Genomic DNA, 26,905 nt, shown 5'->3' with positions numbered 1-26,905 from the left:
CCATATATTTGCAGCAGATCAATCTTGGCAGGCTGCCAACACAATCCAAACCTGAGGTAACTTGTTTAACACCCTCCAATGCAAAGGTGTAAACAGCAGGTAGTACATGCATGACAAAGCATCACCTACTTTTGTGACAGTGCTTCATAAATACTGGAGGAAAGAATGCCTCTCCATGCCAGTATTTGTCGCACATAAATATTTGTAATAGTTGCTATGGCAGTTGAGAGGGGAAAGATGAAAATCAGAAAACAGTGAAAGCTGTCTGAAAACAAAGAAGTGTTTCCAGAGAGAATGCAGTAAGTTCAAGTACTGAAATTTTTATTCCCCTGAATTCTTGTTACAGATCTTCGATTTTAAAAAATCCCATAAGTGTATCTTTATGATTTAAAGATAAAGTAACTTATTGTCTTGGTTAATTAGAGCAGATGCTAAAAGGTAGCTTTCATTAATTGTGGTTGCCATTTTTAACACCCATGAATCTATTTGATTGTGCCTGATACTTGAGTGATATGCTTACATTTTTCAGAATAACTCATAACAGATTAGGAATCTGGGATAGAGTACTCGGGCACAGTATTTCAGTTGTGTTGGATGAGATTCAGCGCCTCAGCCCTGGAGTAACTCGATGTCTGCAAATGGGATAGGAATAAGTTGTTCTGTCTTTCAGAACGATCCCATCACTTCTCTGATGGCAACCGCTTCATGAATCTTATTGTTGCCAGCATCCTCATAACATTTTACAGAAAGAACTCCCACTTTGAGTGCTGAAAGATCTGAGCTGGGGTATGTGGACTGATCTTCCCATGGCATTGAAACTTATTCTTCTCAAGACACTAATATTAAATTTATAGTGTGCTTCTCACTCTCCGAATAATAAATCTGAATGTCCTCCACAAGTGATACCTTTTGGTTTTCAACTGTCAGGTATTTTTTTCCTACTGCTAAATATGAGGTTTTCTTGTTTGCTGTTTCCACACTACAGTAATTGATTCTTATAGAATAGTACCTTTATTTAAAAAATTTCTAGTTAGAATTTCTGATGCTGTACAACCAACCACTGTTACAATGCCCCGAGTTTTACATAGGGGTGCCTATTAGCACAGTTATGGTTAAGGGCTTGTCACAATTTCCATTATATAGTAAAACATTATTTTCAGGAATTTAGGACAAGGCTGTAAAAAGTAACTGTGGGCTGCATTTTTTACACAGAAAATCCTTGCCCATGAGAAAATTATTGTCACAAATACTGAAAGCATCCGTCAGTTTGTGTAGCTATTTTTAAGTGGAGTGAGTGAAAAATTAAACATAGTAGTTCAGTGGTTTAAAACATTTTTTCACACTCATGTACAGCCACCACTGATGTAAAACACCCCGTGGTCTTGATTCTTAGCTCTGCACATATTTTTGCATTGCTCCAATATCACAAAAAGAGCTTGAAGCTGCCTAAAATAGCGTAAAATTTCCAGGCACGACTGAATTTTCAGCTGACGGAGAAAGCCACCATTGTATCATACTGCATGGAGGATGGAGGAACCTTGTCCTTCTTCCTTACCTCCTTGAGCACAGGGAGTGGAGCAGAAATATGAATACATCAAGGAAAAAAAATCATTTATTCTGGCTAAGCACAAGCAATGGATACAGATTCAGACAAGTGCTCTTCTTTGTACAACTGTCTATTTTTCTAAGTCTATGCTGCACACTATTTTCTCCTTCAGTAGCCCTAGTATTTCAGCAATTTAAAAATGTTTAAGAGCATCTGCCTTTCTTCCATATAGCTATGCCAAATATCTAAGCAAGCATTTAGTGCAGAACTTAGTAGCAAGGGGATAGTATTTTCTTAGTTTGTATTTGATATAATTTCATGGAATCGGGTGGTCCAAAATATGTATGCAGTGGGCAGTACGTCTTCATAGCTTCTGCAAATATTAAATGCTTATTTTGTCAATTTGGCAGGGGTAGTTTCACAGGCAGAGCAGTATTTAAAACAAAGAGTAATTTGTAAATTTTCACATAAGCCCCTATTTGTTGGAAAATCTCCCATTTTTTATCCAAACTAGGTAAATGTGGCAACATATTTGGACGTGCCGTTGCCCTGTTTGTAAAAACATCTTCCTGGCTTCACTCACAAATCCCAAATGCACAGGTGCAGCACATTTGAAAAATTAGCCTTAAGAGTTTTTCCTAACATTTATTATTACTTGTCAACTTAACAGCTCCTGTTATCATGCTGCTTTTGCTTCTCTCCCTTCATGATGTATTATTTACTAATTATATTATTATTTATTACAATAACAGCACCCCATGTGAAAGGCAAGAAGATATGGCCTATGCATATCCTAGCCCTAGGTCCTGGCCATATAATTACTGATATGATATGACAAGTAAGAACAGCAAACATTCAATAGAAGGAATTAGTTATATTGATATGAAGAATGATGTTGCATATGCTAGAAGGTGACAAATTCAATTGCAAATTGAACTTAGGAAATGGGCCACTAAAGCAATGATTCCAACACACATTAAAACTTTTTGCAAAATATCCTGTATTTCATTAATAACATAATTTGAGGGAGGTGGTTTTGTAAATCTCCCATTAAACATAGTTTCCTTTTATAAACCACATTGTACTTAAGCTTTTAAAATTCATTGGGTTTGCTACATAGGAGCAAGCAAAGGTGTTCATTAACAGTGTTCAGCTACACCTCGAACAATGCAGCCATCAAATATGAAGTCAGGCTGCCTTTTTTCTGTGTGGTGAATTCTTGTCTGTCATTTTTCCGTCTTAAAACAAAAGAAAGCATTGACTGAAATATGAATGGATCATATCCTATGGCCCTTGTTCAGGCAGGATTTAAATAAACCCAAGCTGTTAGGGATGACTGAAGACTGCAGAATCAATCCCTGTGTTTTAAATCAGTATCATGTTTTCTGGATGTTCTAGGTGACACTGTCATGTCAGGAGAAATTTGTAACTATGGGAGTAACAGCTCCACCGACTATAAAACTGTTACTCTTATGGAAACATTTCTATGTTAAATAGATTAGTTCAGTCGTCTTTGTATTGTTTTTACTTTGAATATGATTAATAATTGCTTAGCTATTAGAGCAACAGTTTTTATTAAAAAAAACAAACAAAACCAAAATCAATTTGCAGTATCAATAGATCTTGTCAGATACCTAACAATTATTAGTAATATTTCGCTTGGGCTGGGATTTTTTGTATCAATAATATCAATGTCAGAATGGGGTTGTTAGCATTTAATTAATTATCTGTGAACAATCTTGAAATCTGCTAGTGGCACATGATTGAAAAATCTTATGACACCTTACATACCTCCCAAAATTTATAGCAGAGGCTATTTCTTCAACCCCAGGTTTTATCTAGATGTTTCACAGATCTTCACAGAAACTTCTCATACTCTTATGTTGTTACAGCACAAGTGGCCACTGAGGGCTTAAGTCAGGCCTTATGCACTAATTAACTCAGTTAATATTTCATGTAATTTAAAAGACTATTGTATTTTTTTAGCTGTACTCCACACCAAATTTCTATAAGGGTTAATTTTGCCATAAAATGTGGTCAACAAATCTAAACTGTTTGTGTAAGCCATCAAGAAAGTAGTTGCACTTAGCAGTTTTAATTCATTTAAATAATGTAAATTTGGGCATGGCTGGCTGTGGAGCGGAGATGTGCTAACAGTTTATTTAGAAAGATTGTTTCAGTATTTAATATGACCAAACTAACAGTTCAGCTTTAAACACTGCTGAGTGAACTGCTACCACTGATAGAGCTGAGAACAGTTGCTTTGATTTCACTATTTGTTTTAGCTCTAGCCTTTCAAATGGGGGAAGTCATACATGCAGATTGTGAGGATCACTGTGAAAACTGGCGCTGTGTTTTAATTGAGATTAAGAATTTTGCTTGCATATGTAAAACAAATATACTAAAAAAGTAAACTCACTGCCACCAAAACTGAAAACAAGGCACTTCGAAAAATATATGCTGATATATAACTGGCTAGAATTTCCCTCATTTTGCAAAGCCACGAGCCACATGCATCAGCTCACCACAAAGTCATTAGGTCTTTTTAAACTCAGATGAAAAACATTAACAAATACCACAAAAGGCTTTAGTATGGCCCCTTTGTTCATTCACATATGGCAGTTTATAACTCCTGCACCACTTGGGTCGTGTGTTTGTTTAAGCTGCCTCCATCAGGCCAGCCCTGAAAGAACAAAAGACATCTTGAGCAATCCTAAGCAGGAAATGGGCTAATCTAAACATGGCTTGTGACACTATAAGTAGAATAGAAAGGGGAGGGATTGATTAGTCATTAATGTCCAATTGACTCCATATGGATGTTGCAATAATAAGGCCTTTTTCAGTGCAGTAGCGGAGTTATTGAATTAGAGGTTTATGTTTCCTCAGAGCTGACCTTAGGGAATTCCCTTTTGGTTCTTCTTGTTGATGTTTTAAAGAGAATGGAGTCTCTTAAAAGGAAAAATACAAGCCTTATCATAACCGAGTGTTGCATGGATGTAGCTAACCTGTGCTACAGTATATTCCCACCTCTTAGTATTTACTTAGCACATTTCAGAACCCTTGCAGGTGAAATATTTCAGAGCCCATTTAAATATTCCAGTATTTCATGAATCACTCATGTCTTTCTCACTTTCCCCCCCCTTTTCATTCACTGACAGGCAGCCTATAAGAAATGTTCAGCCCTCAAATTGCAGCTGAATAATATTTGTTTAGCATTTGGAATGAAAACAGCTTGGCAAACAGACACTTCCCTGCAGAACATTTGTGCCACTGTGTGACTACAGGCATCCCTGTCCCAGAGCTAGTTATGTTTCCAAATGGGTGTTAGTTTTGCCTAGTGATGACAAGACATGCCAGTAATGACAATAGTTCATGAGATACCCCTTTATTTTGCCTCTCTTGCTGGTAATGACGAATGAGAAAGTCTTCTGAATGTGGATAGCGATGAAGAAGTAAAAGGCAGGCAAGGGACAAAACAGATAAATGTTACACTAATGCTGCTGCAAGTCACTTAGATTACAGTGAAAGAGTAATTTTTGTAACTTTCTCCAAAATCAAACGTTCAACTTAATAATTAAAAATAATAATTGAATTATTATTATTGTATTCTAAACTTTCCAAAGCTTCTTTTGTCATTCTGTTCTTTCCAGATTTGCATTTTTCTACTTGATTTCAAATATTGCTATATCTTTCATGAAGGCTGAATTTGTCTGTCCACAGGTTAAGAGCAGGACCGGGAACTGTTAAGCCGGTTTTTCATGCTCCCCGTTTTTATGGCATTTCCCTGTTTATGAGTAACCCATCTCTAGCAGTAAAAGAGTAACTCCTGTTTGCATGTTCATTAGGTTCTGGTTTCTGCAATGCAAGCTGCTAGCAGTGCTGGTTGTATTCCTACAGACAGGGCCAGATATTCTGGAGGTCGCAATCAGTCTTTTCCAAAGTAGACAAAAATGTCATCTCAGCTTAATGAGTAACTGACAATAGGAATTTTACTACTAACCAGTCACTTTTACACTAGTAACCTCAAAAGATTATCTTTATTTCTATATACCCTATCTTGGTATATATCTGTGGAAGATGGTACACAGCCAAAGTAGCCAAAGTAGCTCCAGAGTAGCCAAAGATTTGTTATCTGGGTGGGGGGATGTGTATCAAAGAAAATGTATCACTTCAGACATGAATCAATGGCTATAGTGTGAAGAGTAATTAAGGAATAACAGAATGCCTGATAAAAATCTCTTTCTTTTTGCTGTCACTTCTTTTCTCTTTCTCTCCTCATCTTTTTCTCACCCCTTTTTTGCTCCTTTCTATCACGTTTATTACTGTTCGCATTCTGGTAACATGTAAAGGCCCAGTCTGAGTTTTTGTTGTGCTATATGACATATAAAATTGGAAGGTAAACCCGTATCTCATTAAAGACAGTAGGATTAACACGAATGTGGCCAAGATTTCAGGGAGCATGCAAAGACCTGGTGCCTGTCCTAAAATTCTTGTCTTTATAAAAAGTGAGAAACTCAGTTAAAGGCAGAAATAAATAGATAAACAATGTAACAATTGTTACTGTCTGTTTCTTAACATTTAATTCATGTGGAAATGTTTATCTTTCCTGTTGATCAGATTCTTTTCTCTTTCAAAAGAACAGGGGTTCTTCTTTCCTGCACTGTCATTAGAGAGCAATCAGTCTCTTTTGGAACAAAACTATTGTTTGAAATTACTTTAATGAAGCTGTAACAGTTTTAGATTCATGCTGTTGTGTTCTTTGACCCAGTATTGTCCCTAGAGTCTAGTCTGGAATTCAGCTTCCACAGAGGAGTTGCCTACCATATATCCACAAAAAGTGATAATTCTCCTCTAATCTGCTTTCAGTTTTAAATCATCAAAGTCATGACAAGTTGAACAAATGCAAAGCATCTAGAAAGTGAGGCAGTCCACACCCTCAGCAGCTGAAAGTGTCCCTTTGAGGACAGCCCCAGCCTTTAGACCAAAGTGTAGGCCTCTTTGCCAGCTAAGCCATTAGGGCAGCCAAACTATAGCGATTTTGCAATAATTTTTAATTCTGACCAAGCTCTTTAATTCTGAAAATCAAACCCTTCTCCTGCGATTGCTGTATGAACAATAACTAGCAGACAAAACGTTAGTTGCCAGAGCCAATTACCAACTTCCTTCTCTCTTCCCACTCTGCATTAGTAGTACTTATTTATTTTATCTGTTATTTTGGGTTTATTATTTATTAGATTATTTATTAGACTTTCCTGAAAATATTTTCAGAAAGAAGTAAAACACCTACCTCCTTGCAGTTGTGTATGTATTTTCTTTAAAAATTTCAGGCACCTCCTTTGGCCTATGTCAGTGCTATAATTATCACAAGAAGAACAAAAAATCCGTACTTTGTAAAACCTGTTGAAGTTGTTTATATAGGGTACAATACTGTCTAAATAGCTGATTGACAGGATGAAGTACCTAAGAACAACGAGTTTGAAAGCTTGTTCTTATGTGTTTCAACTTGTAAGAGCTCACTGATCATATGTGCTTTTTGTATCCTTAGTGCCTCATTTCTAAGCTAAAAAGGTACTGAGACTTTCTGGCTCCCCATGTAGAATCACATGCTAACAGAAGTATTTTCTTGTAATGCTTTAGATGCTGAATATAATTCTGTAGTTCTAAGACAGTTAGAAGAACATGGAGTTTATATTGGTTCAGTTATTTGCAGAAATTCATTTTGCAGATGCTTTTGTGATGGCCTATGGGTCAACTTGCAAATATTCCCCCAGAGATCAAGCACAAAGAACATCAACTCTTTGGCTGCTTTTTCAGGTCCTTCAAGTACGGACTTGCTTAAAGCAGATGCAGCCAGAGCTTCTTGGCCTTCTTGGGATGGTTGTAATTTATTACTCCAAGTAAGAATTGTTTTCTAACGTAACCTTTCTCTGAAAACAGATCATTTACAGTGGGGTTTTTTGTTCTCTCTTTTTTTTTTTTTTTTTTTTTTTTATTCTAACAAAATTATATCCAGTTTAAAAAGACAGCCTATAATCTTGCTACTAGTAAAGGTACTCTGCCTGCATTAGGATTGAAAGGTCACACCAAAATTGTATTAGAAAGGGTTAAAAACAAACTCCTTAGCCATAGTATCTTTTGGAAAGTAAAAGATGGAAAATCATCATATGGATTCAAATGTGTCTTCTTTCCTTTGCTGTGAGTAGAGTAGCTGAATAACAAATGGCAACTTTTGCATCAATAATAATTTAATTTTTTTGTCACCAACTTCCAAATTGCCCACATACTAGTTACAAATTTTAGAGTTGCATTTTAAAAGATGGAACAACCATTGCATGATATATTTGATTTTTCTCAAATTATATAGCCATTTGTCTCAATAAAAGTTTCAGTGTTGACTTACTAAGTTTGTAACTGATTATAGTTTCACAATAAATATATTCTCTCTCAAAATATGGCATCTTTGATATGCATGTTCCAAGCCTTCTGACAATGAACAGAGACTCTTAAACCATACATATCTCTAAGCTGGTCCTATATGCAGGTCACTTAGCAAAACTACTGTTCCTTTTTGCAATAAAAAGCTGACTGCAGCTGCAGCCTCCTGTAAATGCTGAACACCTGTAGCATGGTACTTAACTTAGAATAGTATTAAAATAGTTTTGCATCTCATATTTGCCACAAACCTGTCGTCTTTTATGTGTACGCATGTTAGTATACAAATTGCCAAATTGGTGTCAGTTGTAACATAATGGCATTGGAGGCATCATAAATTACCATGGTGATCCTCAGGAGAAGACACTGCTGTATACAAACGAGTGTTTTGCTCTCAGGGTAATGTATGTCTTCATCTGGCCCAGTAGTCAGCATATTGCCCTGTGTTGATGGATATAGTCAGCTTGAAACTACACTACATTTCACTGCACAATAAACGTGGCTGTCAACACCATATAAAGCAAAATCAATTTATCCTGTATGGTCAGTGCGTTTTAAATGAAATTAATGTACTGTGGACCTGGTAGCAAAAAGGTAGTGTATTAGTTATGCATCCTCTGTTTTAGGACTTTTTTCATGTAAATGTATTTCCTATATAGAATTTTTAAAATGGTATACCTGACTTACAGTGTTTTCACACTAAATTAGGAAACTTAGGTTTTGCTCAACTAAAAACTTGTGAGTCAGTCACTGCAATCAGTGCATCTGTAGTGTTTTACCTAGTGTAAAGAACTAATATTGTTTGGCAAATAAATTGAGTAGGGAACTGTAACAGTTTACAAAAAAGGAGGCCTATTGCTGTGCTTCTTAGTTGTCAAGTACCTTGCTTTTTCAAGATATTAAATTATATGAAGTTTGATGAGACCTAAGACTAAGTCTGTCACTCTCCCACTGTAAAGACTTTTTGCCTTTCTTTTATAGCTAACATATAACCCTAAAAACATACGTGATCATCACAATTGCAGAAGTTTTTCTGGTAAAGGCATGCCTTATCTAGGCTTGGTTATCTCTTTCTCCTGCATTAACTAGTTTTACACCTCATACTCAGCTCTGTGAACTCTAAACCCCCATGAAGCTTTGCTGTCTGTGGTCAAGAAGCAGGGCTGGAAGCATCCAAAAAGCTGGTTAAGGTTAGCACGTACAAGTTGAATCAATGGTGGGTAAAGAAAAGGCACTGGGGTACATTAAAGCACAGCAGACATGGAGAAGCTGGAGTTCTGGTCTCCCATTCCGGAAGCCCCAGGATGCTGTGCATGTACCTGTTGAAGGCAGACAGTTTTATTACATAGATATGTGATCAAATGCTCCAAGACACATCTAAAATTCCAGTAAAGCAGATGTGACTTTAAAATGTTCAGCTCAAAATATAATCAGATCCATACAACTAGCAGCATGTACCTGGTGTGCTATATAATTTATTTTATTAAATGTTTGGCATGCGCTTACACTGCTTATGCAGCAAAGTAATTGTAAATTACTTGCGTGAACAGGTCTACATCAGTCTGGATTCTCAAGTGTAACTTTTATGTGAGTTTTGTTGAGCATTCAGAACATGTATGCTACGTTAAAGTCCCAAACGGAAACTTTTTCAAACCTCCATACCTTAACTGGAGAAATACCAGTCTAATTTATTTCCTTACTCAGATCTTGATGCCTTCAGCTGGGTGAGACTGATCAATTACACTGAAATCACTCGATATCCTCCCTCCCTCCCTCTTTCACCATCCCCCACCCACCCCCCACCCCCAATCCGGCAGCCAAAGCAAAAGAGAACGAGGCTAAAACAAACAGAGCACTGCAAGTGCTTGCGTCATCCACATAATAATGTTTTGCATCCATGTCGTTTCTTCCTGCCCTGACATTACAGGAAGTAAAGCAATGAATGGCTCTGCAGCTAAACTACAGCAGTATTATTGTTGGCCAACAGGAGGCGCCACTGTGGCTGAAGCTCGAGTCTACCGGGATTCGCGGGGCCGAGCCAGCAGCGAACCACACATCAAACGGCCAATGAACGCTTTCATGGTCTGGGCAAAGGATGAGCGTCGAAAAATTCTCCAGGCCTTCCCTGACATGCACAACTCCAACATTAGCAAAATCCTAGGTAAGTGCAAGACCGAACAAATTGTAATTGGGACCTATCTAGAGCTGAGGAAAGCTTAGAAGTCTCTGCTATAGTAGCAGCAATTGGCAGAGGCTAGTTATTTTTGAGGCGGTGGAAAGATGAGATTATTTCTACTGGTGATGTAGGCTAGTTACTTCCTTCTTGGATATGTAACTTCTCTAATTCTAGGACATATTTTTTTTGGGACATGTTCACTGGAAATGGAATTCCTGAAATGCACACAAATGAAGACTCGTGGGTTGTTTTCATTTTCATTCCCTACCTTTTCGCTTTCTGCCCCTTCCCTAATGCTTTTTATTTTCAATAGCAGAGTCTCAACATGCTTTAAAGGCTTAGCAGCATTCACAAGGATTGTTTTGTGAAATCTGCTGCAAGAGTGTATCCTGATAAAAGGTCTGACTGCAAGACCCCATTAGAAATCACTTGAACTACAAACCACCTGAATGCAAAATGGTACTTGCTAGACTAAATACTGGGAAAAATTAATAAAGTACAATAGAAAAATGAAAGGTTTATGTCAGATAGTGCAGTGTCAAAGAAAGAAACCTGGCACAGTTCAAAAGACATGTACATGCATACCTCCTTGCATGGAAAACGATGTTGATTCAGAATGTTACAATGTTCAAAAAGCTAAGGAAGCACGAGTATTATACAATTACAGTATTGCTTAGTTAGAGAACGTCGTAGTTAATATTTAATTTTTATAGATTGGGACGATCAGGGAATATACTGTGGATTATATTTTGCCACTGTGCAAATAAACTGGCTCATTTATGAGAAATTTTGATTTGCTTTTTAAGACCCCTCCAGAGAATTAGAAACATACGTGAGAATGAGTGGTGAAATGTTAAAACCTATATTTGCTTTCTGAGCCTTTGAAGTGAAAGACAGATTCCAAATGTAACTCGTAATAAATAAAAGTAAAAATCAAGTTTCCTCTGTAATCATTTTATTGTAAACTTTGAGTTCAAATACATTCTTACCAAAGTTTGTTGCATGTTAGTTCAATCAGAGGCAGGAATACATAGAAATAAATGTTACTTTGTCCAAAAACTTCTAAAATCTTACTTAGTAGTTCTCATATTTTTGTCTACCATATAAGTAAGTTATATGAATAGCCTTTCAGTTTTGTATAAAACCTGTACTGTTTCAGTGTTGGCAGCTGTAGGGAATCTATATTATTTGTGTGCATTCTGTGAAAAAACTATTAGGAGCATAGTAACTGTATTCATTAAAATGTAAACTTCCAGCATAAATATTTCATAAGTGCCAGAAACTGAGTATTTTTTAACCATGGAATTAACCTGTCAGTATCTGCTCTGCCACAAATAACTCTATGTCCATATAATATCTGTGCAACTTTTCCAGGACAATGAGAAAAGAGACTGAAATATTAGAACTGACACAGAGTACTGCTGGCTATGGATAATATTTACACAACTTTTCCATTTGTTGATGTATGAAAAATCTTGGTAAAAGAATAGCTTCCACCCACGTTTACCACAGCTGTAATCGTTTTATTCATCTAAAAGACACCAAAAAGCTATTTTCTGCATTTTGTTATCCCCTGGAAAAAAATATCCCTTCTCTATTCAAGTGTTTAGATAGCTCCTTATAAACAATATGAGAGATCTGAATACTTTTTCCTCTTCCTGTGTACGCTGTGTTAATTTTTTAACTTTTTTATTGGTGCAGCTTTCAATGAGAGTTTACAGTACCTGAAGTGGTGTATATAGTTACAATGTGCTTACTGTTGTTTTTTTTTTTAATAAAAGTTTGTTAAAGGTAACTTTCTCAGTGCAGTCCTCTGCATTTATTACATCTGGCTGGAAGATAATATGCATAATAGGATTTAGAATATGGTAGGTGCCAAGTTTATATCAGAAGATTAGTAAATGTAACACAGAGACAGCAAGGGATTTCTCATAATTTTTTTGAATCTGTAAGGTTTTGATGATTTTTTCCTGTTACATAGCAAGGTATTAATATCTATTATAGGAATATATAAACCAAATCCTCATAAAACTATCAAAGAAGCATGTATCCCTAGGCAATGTGTTAAGCTTCTAACAGTAAAAGTATGGCTGTAGACCTTACTCAAGCATAAGAATGTGCATGGTATTACAAAGGTATAGAATTATTCACAGATTAATGCTCATATTGTGAAAAATTGACTGTTTTGTAGACTGAGGCTGAGATTTTGAGAACTATTGATTTTAAATGCACCTATTTAACAGAGATTTACATATGTGTGGTCTGCAGCAATATCTGAACGTCAAGGTTCTTTTAAGGTGTCTCAGGTTGTGCATCCCAATATATGTGCTGGCTGACGTAAATTCAAATCAGTTTATTTAACTAACTTATTTAAAATTTGTTTATTATGGTGAGAAATGTGTAAAGCTAAGCCTGCTTTACTTGAGCACTCACTAATGTTTTGTGTTAATAGGATCTCGCTGGAAGTCCATGTCAAATCAAGAGAAACAACCTTATTACGAAGAGCAGGCACGGCTAAGTAAAATCCACCTAGAAAAGTATCCTAATTACAAATACAAACCTCGACCAAAACGTACCTGCATTGTTGATGGGAAGAAATTGCGTATTGGTGAATACAAACAACTGATGAGGTCTCGAAGACAGGAGATGAGGCAGTTTTTTACTGTAGGGTGAGTACCATTGTTGTAATTGTTTTCTAAGACAGAGCATGCTGTTGAAAACGAATAGACTTATCTGTTTAAGTCACTGACTAATGTCATTTAGAAGGTAAGGATTTGAACCTGTAAAACCTTATTAAAAACATAAGATATATCATGGAATATGGAACTATGTTTGCCACTGAATGTTGACTATGAGACTGATTGTGGAATTCTTTAAAGTCAAAAGAAGTTGTTTCCCATTAACCTGAAAGTTCTGAATCATGTCTTTTGTGAGTTATTAGTAAGCTAATCCATTCGGGGTTAGTAATGACTCCAGGGTCATTTCCTAAATTAAGACAAGAACAAAGAGGAAAACACAAAAGAGTATTCCCGTGTAGAATAAGGAAGCAGGAGAGGCAGAAAAGGGGCAGAAGCAACAGCAGTTACATTAGGAACATACGTGAATGAATGATATCATAGCATGAGGCTATTAGGAATTTTGTTATATATAGAACTGTGGAAAAAAATATTTGAAACATAGATGTTTTAGGAAGAGCCATTCAAGTAGTGCATTGAAAGACTGCGTAGATTTACAGCTCAGAGTATACGGCTCAGAAAGATCCTGGCACAGATTTTAAAACATTGTGTGTTTTTAACAGTATTTCCTCTAATCTTCAGCAGAGAAAGCAGCACTATGAAAGATCTCCAGGCTAAAGATAAAAAAAGTCCAGTGAAACAACTGCACCATAACTGATTTCTCTCTCCTGTTTTTTTATGAATTAATCTGTGATGCTCAGTGCTCTAACACAATGTTTCTGGTGGTTTACAAAGAGTCTAAAAGCTATCTCCAGTGCCAGCCTTTCCAAATTCACAATGTTCTGCTTATTTCTCTAATCACAATAGTCTCCTTTTGTTGGTACTTCACTACCAGATAATTGACCTTGACGTCGATTATGTGCCCTCATTTTTGGCTTGGGATGCAGAACTCCTGTTGCAGTCAATTATTTTGTGGTACAGCCTGCAACAATGTGGGCTCTTTCTTCAATCAGTACATAGAAGTGTTTTTGATATCTTGAAATAGCCTTCCAGTCTATAGTTTTGACATTGTTTTTTATTCTTCACTCTAAGGGAAATTGTTTACTAATAGGCTTCCATCAAAATTGTACATAGAACTCTAAACAGAAATCTGAATTTATACAGCACATCACAAATTACATTCAGATTGAGGGAATGAAACTCTAGCTTCTGTCTTCCAAAGCAGATTGACAGACTAGATCACATCTACACAAGAAACGCAAAATAAATGCCAAAACACCAGTCTGAACAATCTGAGAATTGTTTGCTAATTCAAAACAGTATTAAGCAGTAGCATTTTACACATTGGAAGTGGTGGCTAAATATGGAGCTGAATGCGGAGGATGGATTTAAGAAACTCCTAAAAGTGCCTACTTGTGTTTTTTTTTTAAAAAAGTAATGCAAACTATTCAGAATTAAACTGCTGATGCAACCTAAATGTAACATCTTTCTCATATATCAAACAGTATCATTACAAATACCATGAGAATGTAATCATTTTTTTGAAAGGATTGGTTTTAATTCATATTTATGCTAAGTTCACTTCACCATGCTCTATCCATGTTGAAGAAGTTTAAAGTAGGAGTCAGTTACCTTTGTGCACGTATATAATGATGCAGTGGACCTTATCAAAACCAACAACTTTTAGTTATGCAAGTGATGAAAAAGGGGATATGAAGTCTAATGGATGCATTCAGAAATGAGATCCATGTTGCAGTTCAATACAAATTGTGGAAACACTGAGGAAACACAGGCTGTGATTTCAAACAGTTATTTCATGCTTTTTTGTGATTTCCCACCGTTGCCCCAAATTCCCTTTTTCTCCAAAGAAAAAATGAAAACAAAATTCTTGGAAGAAACCAAGCAAAAAGGGTGAAAAAACCAGACTGGGACAGCTTTTTTGAACTGAAATATAAAACTTGCCATCATTTATTTCAGCAGAATAGCTTACTGAGTAATAAAAAGCAACACTTCATCCAAATCAGATTATAATTAAGTGAAACACAGTAATTGAGCCCATCAACAACTTAAACTTACTCTTCCTTGTGTTTAACCTAAATATCGCATAAAGTATCAGCTGGGAGTTTTTCTAACTGACCTTGTACACCCATCATTTTTCCACTGTTTTGATGGAACAAACAGTATAAACCGTCCTTCAGAACTGTAGACGTGAGAGTTGAGATGCAGTTTCCTTTTCAGAATGAAATAGGAGACAAATGTATATTTTGGGATTGAACATATTCTATGTTTACAGTAAATATTTCAGTGTAAGATGGGAAACAAAAGTACATAATAGACTCCAATGAAATGTGCCAAGTGCTTCATACTGGTTGAAGTCCTGCTGTTGGGTGTTTTGTTTTAAAGAACATACCAATTAAGCTGGAAATGGGTATGTCAAAAATCATCAACAGAGAATAAAATGATAAATAGGAGATGTGTGAAGACAAAGAAAGACCTTCAAAATAGGTGGCTAGAGGAAAGTATAAATAATAAGAAAAATTCTATTCTTTTATATTTGTGTTTGGTACTCTCTTATACATTTATGGCTTAATCCAGGAATGGTTTGTTCCTATCAGATCCCCTTGGGTGGGCCATTGGCTAGCATAAAATAATTCTGCTACGTGTACAGCTAGAACACCCCACCCCCAAACATACTGAGTTTTACACCTCTTGACCTTTTAAGATGCAAAAAGCTCATACTGCTTACTTCAGTGAACTGCATTCTTTGATAAACATTGGTAAGATGCACAAAAGTTGTTTAGAGAATATCAATATACAAACTAGCCATAGTTTCAGATAAAATAGAGAAATAAGCTAGTGAATGGCCAGGTTCTGTACTGATTTTTGAAGAAAAGTTTCCAAAGAATTGAATGAGAGTGAAGATTTCTTGGAATAAATTGGGCAGGAAATTCATGTTTTGAGATGGTATATATGTGATAGCCCAGCACAAAAATCCAGGAACTGGGAAGTATTTTAAAAAACAAAGTGGAACTTAAAAATGTGCGTCAGCCTTCTATTGCATCCCTACATGAATTAATTTTGTTCCAAATGAAGCAGATAATATACAGAAATAATTTGTGTTTAATGCAGAATATATTAAAAATTCTGGTTTTAATCTAATGGAAGCTGAATCTGGAGCCAGCTATGTCTTTAAAATAATTGAGTTCTTTTTAATAACAAAATTATTAATGGGAAGTTTTGAGTGATAACTTCAGTGTAAGTTAATCCCTGAACAGACTTCAAGTGATTTACAGTTTATCTTCAATAGTACTTTTTTTGTAATGCATAAGTAAATGTGAACGAATGGATCATATATAAACCATAAATTCAAACATTTTAAGTTAAGAGTCTGTCTTTTGTTGCCTTGTCTTACAAAAATAATACAATTCTCAGTCATTTTTGCAGTCTAATACACTCAAAATACAAGTAAGTATATGATATATACATTTCTCTGCAAAATGATGTAAGCAGTAACTTTTTTGTGTTTCACCAGTGTAAGATGTTTAGAATAAAGCCTTTATAGTGTTTATAACTACTGTACACACATATCCTGAATGTTGCTAGACTACAGTTTTGAATAAGGCAATAAGGCTGTAATATTATACTCCTGTAGCTTGAACGTAAAGTAAGTACACAATGGGTGCTTTTGTGAGATTTACTGTTATTTCATTCCTTATGGGAATGTAAGTTTCAGGGGTGTGTAGCATGTAAGCATTTTCCTTAATGCAATTGATTTTGTTTCAGTCATTTAAAGAGCTGTCAGAAAATAGTTGGGAAGGGATCAGAAAACAATGGTAATTTGCCAATTTAAATGTTTAGCTAGTTTTGCAAAAGTGGAACACTCTCCAGGAAAGTCCTAAGAATATTAATGCCACAAACTTGTGAGCAGGTCAATTGATCAAAGAATTGTCATGTTACCTCTTTCTTTTATATTGACCTAACTGCTTTGGGCCAAATCTTTGGGCCCCAGACCGGACAGACACGTTAGCAATGTTGGCAGAGCAGAGGGACAAGTGACCTGTAGTAACTAGCCACATAAAGGTTTCTTTGGCAAAGAGGAGATGGTGGAGACAGGAGTGGTTTGAAGCCAGGGTACGTAGCCGTGCGACACCATTCCTCACAAATCTTAAGAGATAGGAAGATTAATGTTGGGTCCTGGAAATCTTAACCAGGCAGAAAACATCCTTGCTCTAACCATGTGCAGCTGAGCTGAATTATAACCTGTAGCTTGCAGTAAATCACGTTTTTATCTCCTCAATCCAAAGTCCTATGACAGCCAAACTCTAGCTAGATAGAAGGATTAAAAATGTGGAATTTAATGTTATAAAAAATACCATTAACATGAATGCCTTGAAGAACTACAAATAAAAGAAAACATAATGGCCAGAGCCATAGGTTAGAAACTCCAACTCTTCCTTTCAGGGACAGCGGTTAGCATTTCAAGAAATGCTCTGATTTCTTCTCCCTTCCCCACCCTGTAAAATTTAATTAGTTAGATAATGATAACACTCATCTCCAGTAATGTATGCCATCCATATAGTTTGTGATATCTTAAAATAAGGCTTTCTGGGGTGTAATGCAGCCACTTGAGCAGAATTTACAGCGACAACCTGATGAGCTCTAAACAACAGGGCTCAAGTGAGAGGCAGGTATCCAGTTACTAGGGGGGTGTGGGTGCCCATGTTTAAGTGCTAGAAAATTTTTGCTAGCAAACAAGTAGCAGTTTGAGACCCTTCCCATTTAAGTGGCACAGCTACCACATGTTTACAGCTCCACGGTGAAATACAGGTAATTTAAAGCTCACAGTTATTACCCACTCAACAATTACCCACCCAACAGCAGGTATGCACACCTAACACATAAAAAAAGAACGGCATTTATGAATGACAAATTCTGTAAGCCTTTAAGTTTCCTGCTACACTGGTCAAGTTATTTACCAGTTAGATTCACTCTATAGTTTGCCACATATTTGGTGCATTCTCTAGTAAAAGGTATCTCTGTAAATTCTGCTTCGTTATGCTCAGATGACCTTCTCCCTTTATACTTTGAAATGGGTGGTACTTGGACAAATGTACCCTGGCCCATTGAAGTATGGGTATGCAAAAGGGTTTTGCTGACTTGATAAGCATTAGAAAGAATATCTGAATTTATTAACCTAGGCCTGTCCTTTAGGACTTAACACTGACAACCATCATTTTATCAAGATACCTCACAGCCTTGTCCTAAACAGATTAGTTCCCCTTCTTATAAAAAGAAAGCAGATCTTTTTCCCCTGCTTATAAAAAGGCAGTTTGCTTCTAAAGAAAATGAAAACTCTTTTTGGGGGTAGGGGTATATATTAGGGTTCTGATCCTTAGCGTCATCTATAACACAATAGCAGCTTGCAATCATTCTTTGAGTATATTCTACAACTGTCATTAGAAGAGTTGTAAAAACAACTTTTCTCAAAATGTGGCATTAATACTGTGGTGTTCTTTGATGAACTATTGCGGATGCTTTGTTTTGGGAATTTATTTTTTCAAAAATATCAGAAAAAAATTAGTACCAGCAGTTGTCTCCTGGGCAGATTAGAGAGAATTAAGTGTGTATGGCCTGGTGACAACTATATAGAATTTTGCTGTGACCGTGTGTGGGTTTCTTTTTCCTTTGTTTTGTGGAAACAGTCATTGATGTGAACATGTTCTGTGTCCAAAAGCTGTGCAGGAGATACGTGTGGGTTTTTAACAGTAACAGTTTATACTAATCCTAAAACAGAAATGTTCCCATGTGAAGTAGGTGTTCAATTTTATGGATAAAGTATTTAAAGATGTTTGCAGAAAATCACTTGCAAGCAAATACATTGGCTGAAAATTGTTTTCACAGAACATTTATCAGACCATTTTAAAAGTGAAAATTTAGTGAAAAATCCCTAGCTGTTTGTAAATCATCTGCAAATCATCATTTGCAAACAGGAGTATAACGACTGTGTCAAATGAATTACCGCAATGTTTTTGCTCGCTGCTAGCCAGGTGTAGCATACTTGTACAACAGATGTTTGAATTTCTCAAGCTGTGCAGAGGCTTTAAGAGTCAGGCTAGCAGTAACAACAATGACAGTACTACATGCTATTTTAATACTGCCTTATACACAGTGTTCATTATTTGATTGTATTGGTTCCCAAACTTGAAGGACTTTGGTTTCGCTGTAACTCTGTAGTGTGATATTTATCAATATCAGAGTCTGATCAATGAACAATAAAGACTCAACATTTAGGGTCTTGTAAACAAGCTTTACAGTATTTTACATATTGATTTAGCCAATGATTAAGGATTTGTGAGAGACTGGTTCATGGAATGTGCTTTTGAATTTTAGTATAGAATGACACAGTGGTCACGCAGTTATAGATTCGTTAGACTATTCAAACACACCTGACACTGGTTCTCCTGCTAAAATTATATAATCTCTAATACTTGGTCAATATTGCTCTAAAGAAGGTTGGGAATACATGATTCTTTAAATAGATAATGCAAATAGGCATGTATGTTCAATAACTAGTAAATACTAAACCAGCATCTTCCAGGGCACTTAGGTATTTCTGGTACTGGAGTATATTCATTCAGTGTTACATCTGAAGTACAGTGGAGATTCTCTTCCTTCAGAATAGGTACACCCATTCTTTTTCTCTTAGCTTTACTAAAGGTAATGGTCCAGAAAAAATATAAGAGTATTTCTGTGAGTATTTTAGTATAGAAAGTATGTTATTAGTTAACTAACCCAAATGTAAGAAGTAGATTTAATTAATTTGTAGCCATTAAGGGCTTGACCATGGAATGGCTTCAGCAACCTGATCTTTACTCAGCAAAGCATTTTAATATACATACATCACTGTAAGAAAAGATGCTGTATCACTTAGTACAACTATGTACATTCCTACAGCAAAGCTCGAGTTGAATTTCTTGACTGGCATTGATATAAGCCTATTAGAACTGAAGTGTGGTACTGCTCCAGAATGCTTAAAATCACACACTCATGAAAAAGCAACATTACACAGTGCAAAGCTGGGTATCAGAAAGTAAGATGTGTCAAAAATAGAGGCAGTGCACCCTTAATTGAGTCTTCTCATGTATTTGCATTGTCAGAATAAATCAGATCTGATATTGGGCCCTCAGGAGGATGTCTTAATTTCTGTAGACTGCCCATTACCATAGAAAAAAAAAGAACATTTGTTCTTTTTTTAAAGTACTTGCTTCAAAAACTCAGTCTTACACATTAAATCCTGAAGAACAAATGGCATTCTGATCATGGATTTAAATAAAAATCAAAAGCTAGCAATAAAGTATTGAAAGTATTTCTAAGTGATGCAGGAGTCTACCTAGCACTTATATAGTAAATTACATACTTATGGTTAGACAATGTTCTTTAGTCAACTGTCTGCCATTTTAGGTGCCTACAGGTAATCTTGAAGCCCCCTCATTAACAGAAGGTCTTGTCAGGAGTTTGGAGGATTTAGATTTTGGATACATGATGCTTACAGTAGCAGTTAGACATGAGACAGGTGCCTGCAGCCTTTTGATGATCTCTGTCCAAGTGCTCATTTGCAGTATGATTTAAAGAAAGACATAAAAGAATCGATGCCTGGTAGTTAATAAACAGTTTACTCTGCCGTTGTCCTTGAGAGGAGTTAAGATGAACCAATACCATAGAGGACCGGCCTGTGAACCCCAGAGGAATGCATGCAGCCTTTCTAGGAAACCACCCAATTCTCTTTCATTTGGACTTGCAGTAAGTCTCCCCTCCTCCGAGCACAGGAAATCACGTTCCCCTCTTGTTTTTCCTTCCAGACAACAGCCTCAAATTCCAATCACCACGGGAACAGGGGTTGTCTATCCTGGTGCTATTACCATGGCGACTACCACACCATCACCTCAGATGACATCAGATTGCTCGAGCACCTCTGCCAGCCCTGAGCCCAGCATCCCCGTCATTCAGAGCACTTATGGTATGAAGACGGACAGCGGAAGCCTTGCTGGAAATGAAATGATAAATGGAGAGGATGAAATAGAAATGTACGAGGACTATGAGGATGATCCCAAATCAGACTATAGTAGTGAAAATGAAGCCCATGAGGCAGTCAGTGCCAACTGAGGAGTGTTCACAGAATTAAAGTACTCGGACTCATTTGGGTTTTTTGGGTTTTTTTTTGAACAAAAGTTCTTAAAGAGCCTGCATGCATGTGTGGCTCCTACAGTTACATCAGCAGAATGGTCTTAAATGTTTCTTAATGTGTGAGACAGATTGTTTCCCTAATTTTTCATGAACTTGGGTTTTTTGTTTTTGGGTTTTTTTTTTAATTTAGATGAAGACGTATATTAAATATCAGACATCAGGACTTGAAAACTTATATGAATCAATAGCTGTCTTACAAGTCTTACCTTTTGTCTTTTTCCGTTTGGATGCTGATAAAGGTTTAAGTTACTGTTTTAGATGGGGGTTATACATTCTCACTCAGGTATGCTGTGCCAGCCTACAGGTTGTGAATGTGTTTTTATTCTGGATTATTTTAGAAAACAAAACCTGCAGATTTCATATTGTGAAACAGAACAAGTCCACAAGTGTGCACATCTGTGCATCATAGCTCGTCTTTAAAAAATAGTCTCTGAATTCCATTTTTTTCCATATGTATAGCTGAACTTCTGATGTGCCAAACTTTTCATAACTTTTGAATCTTAACATTTTAAAAAAAAAAGTCTTAAAGGAGACACTGTAAAGTCTTAGACAATCCTTTGGCATCTTAAAACAATTATATATAAAACCTAATTTTTCCAGAATATGGTAAAGTACTCAGGAATCTGGAGACAGGATATTCTTAAGTAGTGAACATGGTTGCCATAGTGCATGTGCCCAATTGCTTTTGCCTCTTGATGTGCCATTAGTGTGAAATTTTAAGTAAGCACAAAAGAGCGATCACCAGCTATGGACGGGCCTGTCTTAGCAGTGTGAGGCCACCTGATTACATTCTCTACCCCTTTGCTTTTAACCCTTGCATTCAGTCTTAACACAATTTCTCTTAAATAATTTATTCATTCCAGAATGTCAAGGGTCCAAATACTTAATATTTATTTTTAAAAGTACTGTTGGTGGCATTACACTTACAATTCCTTATTGATATTTTAAAGAGCCCCTTCTTCCTCCTCCCCTAAATTACACAAGTATATGAAAATAAAAGTGCACCTGCTACTAAAATGAACATGACATTTATGAGTGAGAAATTCAGTTGTTCCTGTAACACTGTATGTTCAAGGAGCACTTGGAAACAATGTAATGCAAAATAAAGTGAGTACTTTTATATGTACATACAGTAGAGATATTCCTAAAAAATTGTGTTTATGGTTGCAAACCTCTATACTTAGACAGCAAAGGCAGATGCAAAATCCAAACTGCACGTAGAGTCCACCATGATGAATTTTTAGAGCCTGTAGAATCCTGCAGTGAATCATGGCTCCATCCATCATGTTCCTGTTGTCACCTGAAGGAACTGTTTGTTACCTTAAGTATTTATGCAGTGATTTATATGTGAGACTCGTAGTGGCGGAGGGAAGGCCACAAAACAATCTGATTTGCAAAGCTGGGAAAATGGTGCATCAAAAATATTTCTTGACCATTAGTCGTGTGGGAATGTGAACCAGATCTTGATGAACGATTGCCAAGTGCTTTGGGATCTTTGATTGTAAGGTGCTATAGAAACTAAAATTTTCATTTGTGTTACTGCTAGAAACAAAGCCTACAAAAAAACAAAAAAAAAGCTAGAAACAAAGAAACAATTGCTACAGAAAATTCTGGGAAGTATACATGAGAAAGATACTCAAAGATTGCAAATTTATTAAATTTCAGAGACAGAAAAGAAATGGCATTTATTTTTTTCCCTCGCACTCCACTCCTGTTCACAAATACATCACTGTGTATGTATGCAGATCCAATGGGCCTGATGAATACATGTGCTGAAGCTCAACTCCCTCAGCTTTTATTTTGAATTGGATATGTTCAGTACATCGGTGACAAATTCAGACTCAGGCTGAGAGGTATGAGTGGGCCTAGAGCAGCTCCTCCTGAAGTCTGTGGGAATCTTCCCACAGAGCTGAATGGGCTTTGTTTAGGGCCCAGGCAATGCGAGAAGTATAGTGTTAATGCTGGCTGTCCTCGTGCCATCATCCCATCTTGCAGAAATTCGTGTGAGCTGCAATGACGAGATGCTGCACCGGGAGTAGTCGTTTTCCTCATAGCCCCACTAACACCTGTTTGAGCAGAGGCAGCCATTGTCGCCACTGTAGGAATCACGTTCAAGTGTGCAAGAACAACCCCCAGAACAAAGAAGATTGTTCAGTTTACAGGACAATTTATAAAGATAATGGCATAGAAACACAATGGTCAAATTTCTCTGACCATCTTGTAATTTGGAACAAAATGCTATATTTTTAATATTTATTTAAATGTGTTCTGAGTCCATGTCTAATAAGCAATAAACTGGTCTAGCCAAGACTTTAAAGGCATATGCTGTGTCGTTAGCTGGTGAGCGCCCTCTTTAAGCTGGCTAAGGTACTGATAGAAAGTGGGTTTTGTTCTTATAATTGCTTGGGAATTTAAAATGTTTTTAATACATTCAGCTCAGTTTGGGGGGAGGATACCATTGTTTCCTAAAAAAAGTGACTATTTATTAATGTCTTACATAATTCTCCAGTTAGAAGTTTCTCTCCCTCCCCCCATGTCACTTTCTTTCTCTCTTGCTCTCTTTTTTTCTGGTTTTGTTGCATAGGTAGAATGCTGTATTGCTAGCATTGTATTTTATGTAATTATTTTTTTGCACAAAGGCAAACATTTAGATTAGTTGGTTAATTTTTTTAAATTTTATGACCATGCCAAAATAATATTCTGCAGGCTTGTGGAGAACAAAGGACTGTTCTTTAGGACTGAAACTTGATTTTGCTTGTAGTACAAAAAAACACACACTCACAGATGTTGTTTCGTAAGTGTTATAAGCACTGGATATAAATGGTATTTTTTATCACTTCTGACTAATGTGAAACTGTTGTACGAAAACTACATGAACAAAAGTCATCTGTTTCGACTCGTGTGGGCCTGCCTCACAGTTGCCGGATTTGAGTCATTTTTATGTCTTGTTATTTCATTTATTTATGCAAAATACATGTATGTATGAACACTTTGTTTTAGCTCCAGCCCTGCCTCAGTGCTGATGCTCTGTATGTTAAAGCCACATTCTTGAAAATGATTGGCTGTTCAGGAATCGCCAGCTGGTAAAAATTGCATTTATTGGCTGGGGGAGTGGGAGGAACATGTTCAAATCTGAATTGTGCCTATGAGCATTTTATTGTATTTATTAGCCGACATTGGCTCTAAAATGTCAGTAGAAATCAAGGAAGGACAATCATAAGGATAAAAAACAACATTTTTACTCTATTAATCGGAGCTCAAAACAAAGTTTTTGATGAATTTACCATCTCATTTTAGATTTTTTTTAAATTGTGTAAATATAACATAGGAAATAGAATTTTATTTTTTGTTCATGGATACTTAGTGAAGTATAAGTTATGTATTTACTTTTGTTCTATATCAGTGTATGTTGGTCCATATTAAATGCTGACAAGTCACTGTACCTCATGTAGATGCTGAATTTACACCCGCAGTGTGAGCGCAGTATTGTGGACCTGTAGCTGGGACAGCAAGATGCCTCACTTGTGCTCTCACTGATTTTTAATAGCATATTCCACAAACACAGAATACTTTCTTCTTTTTTAGAAAGTTGATACATTAAACATACCAAATTTCTGATACATTTGGTAGGAAACACAGTCTTCTGAATCCAAGTAAAACTGATGAAACATTTTACTTCTTAACAAGAACCGCATTTGGAAGACAAAAGCATATCCCTGGAAAGATTATCATGACTAAGATGGCCCTTGCAATGCAGTCAAGATTATGATATCAAACCTTTATTTTCTACGTTCATTAAATCATGTTATTGTCATATTAGGCTATAATACCAAGGGAAATTGTTCACACAATACACAAAGAGGACTTGTGGAATTGCTTTTTAAGCGTTGTGCTTGAGCCCCCCTTAATAACTCTGACTGAAAAAAATAACAACTCCATTCAGGTAATGCACAAATATAGTAATACTATTTTCTCTGTGAACAGTTTATTTAATTAACAGATACAATATATTTTCTTTTTGGAAAAATATAAAATACTTATTTTCAAGAGAAGAACACTCCTGAAACAGTCTGATACCAGCTAGAATAGTTCACTTCATATTTCATAAAAATGGAAGAAAAAAGTCTTAATGGAAACAGAACTACTTTCCAGGGTTCAGGTTTACATGGAGAAATTGCTCTGATGAAGTGGCCTGATTCTGCTCTGCCTGTATGTTTGGGTATCACCATTTAGCTTGTGAAAACGCCTGCTGAGAATACATGGAATTGCAACGTGCTCCTAAATCAGTGTACTTAGGTGCAGCATGAGGCAGGGGGTGGGCAAAGATGGGATTGCTCCGGGATGGGAATGCGAATCAAACAGCAGCATTAGTCACAATAACTATGATACCCTGTGCAAAGAGTACAGCAGTCGGCTGTGGGCAGTTCCTGCTTTTGAGTACAAACACAACCACCTCCCAATGAAACCTAAAACAGTCCTCTCTCTGGGTTGGCTTTCTGGTTTTGGTTCTTGGCCCTATCAAAGGCACGGCATTTCAGAATCATTTCCTAGCAATACATGCTACAAGATTAACACCCCCATTCTCCCCCAGCAAAACACTTATTTACCTGCTTAATTTTAAGCACGTTAGTACTTCCATGGCAGTCATGAGGACCAGTAAAGCGTTGGCGTTAAGCGGGGCAAATTTTGCTGAGCCAGGGCCACAGTGTGAACAACTGCACTGGAGATGCAGCCAGCAGAATGTATGATAGAGTTCTTCATGTTTTTATGAGAAGTTAAAGAATGGGCTTGGACCCTTGGTATTTTGCATGCTTTTTTAAGATTCAAGTTGGCACTTAAGCATGTTCTTTTAAAAGAATAATACTATATGACCTCATTTGATCTTTTACAAAACACTCTTTTTCCTTTAAAAAAAACTTCCCCCAAACCTTTTTTTTTTTTTGTATAACCCATTAATATTTGTGATTCTTCTCAGATCAAACTACATTTTTGATATACTGTAATGTCCTGCTACAGAAGGGAAAAAATGTATATGCAAATAGATTTCATTTTAATCCATCGCCCTTTTTAACTACCAGGTTTGTTGGAAATGGTGACAAAGAAGTATTCTGAGATTTCACACACTGGGTAAAAAGGGGTGGGGGGTGGGGTGAGCTGGGCTAAAGGAAAACTTATCAAATTGGTATTTATGGCAATATGAAAGCTATAAAGCAACTTAGTGACATGGCTTGCTTTGTAATTTCCGCTTTCTAAAAACCACAAGTGAGGTCCTTGGTGCTCTTGGAGTATGGGGAATGTGCAAATATTTAACTGTTTGTATGCTGCACATTGCAGACCTGCTAGTGTGCATTCTCCGTTTGTCTTCCTTTGTCATTTGTGTTTTGCTTTTTAGAAAGCAATGTTTTTTTTCTTGTACCCTTCTTCAGCTTGTAGCAAACTAGAATGCTTAGCATTTATGTTCGTTCATTATTGTATTTCCCATGTAAAAATTTTTTTATTACATTAAGACAAGCTTATAAGCTGTTACTACATAACTTATCTTACTGTAACTCTTATTTCCTGACATTGTAATTTGTTTGTGATGTATATTGTGAGATTGTACTCTATGTTAATTTAATCAGCACAATTCACTGACATGCTGGACTGACATGCTAGCTGCTGTTTCAAATTGTAAAGTTTGTGTAGAGCTGTTGGGACAACTGAGACTCCTTGTCAAGGTACTATGCTTTGATTCCTATAGCAACACTGTGGGTGCAGCTCTTAATGCGAGGGCTGCTCGTTGGACACCCACTGGCTAACTTAATGGGCAGGTTTTCTTTGTAGAAATTCTAT

At 36.5% G+C, this 26,905-nt stretch overlaps 1 protein-coding gene across 12 annotated transcripts in view; it reads left to right on the top strand.

The window, feature by feature from the left end:
- The window catches only part of SOX6 (SRY-box transcription factor 6), a 372,602-nt gene extending 348,087 nt beyond the window's left edge, over window positions 1-24,515 (top strand). For 11 of the 12 annotated variants that reach the window (XM_080404703.1, XM_080404708.1, XM_080404705.1 and 8 more), the window contains 3 exons: window positions 9,906-10,139; window positions 12,607-12,823; window positions 20,689-24,515. In XM_080404703.1, the coding sequence (XP_080260829.1) occupies window positions 9,906-10,139; window positions 12,607-12,823; window positions 20,689-20,992 (755 nt within the window). In that variant the 3' untranslated portion in view covers window positions 20,993-24,515. The remainder of the gene's footprint in view (window positions 1-9,905; window positions 10,140-12,606; window positions 12,824-20,688) is intronic. The other variant, XM_080404706.1, reaches the window with a different exon arrangement.
- The last annotated feature ends 2,390 nt before the right edge of the window (window positions 24,516-26,905 follow it).

The sequence above is a fragment of the Falco punctatus genome (assembly GCF_963210335.1).
Source record: "Falco punctatus genome assembly, chromosome: 10".
Taxonomy (NCBI): domain Eukaryota; kingdom Metazoa; phylum Chordata; class Aves; order Falconiformes; family Falconidae; genus Falco; species Falco punctatus.
The sequence above is the reverse complement of the archived record's forward strand: the minus strand, read 5'-3'. Positions and strand labels throughout refer to the sequence as shown.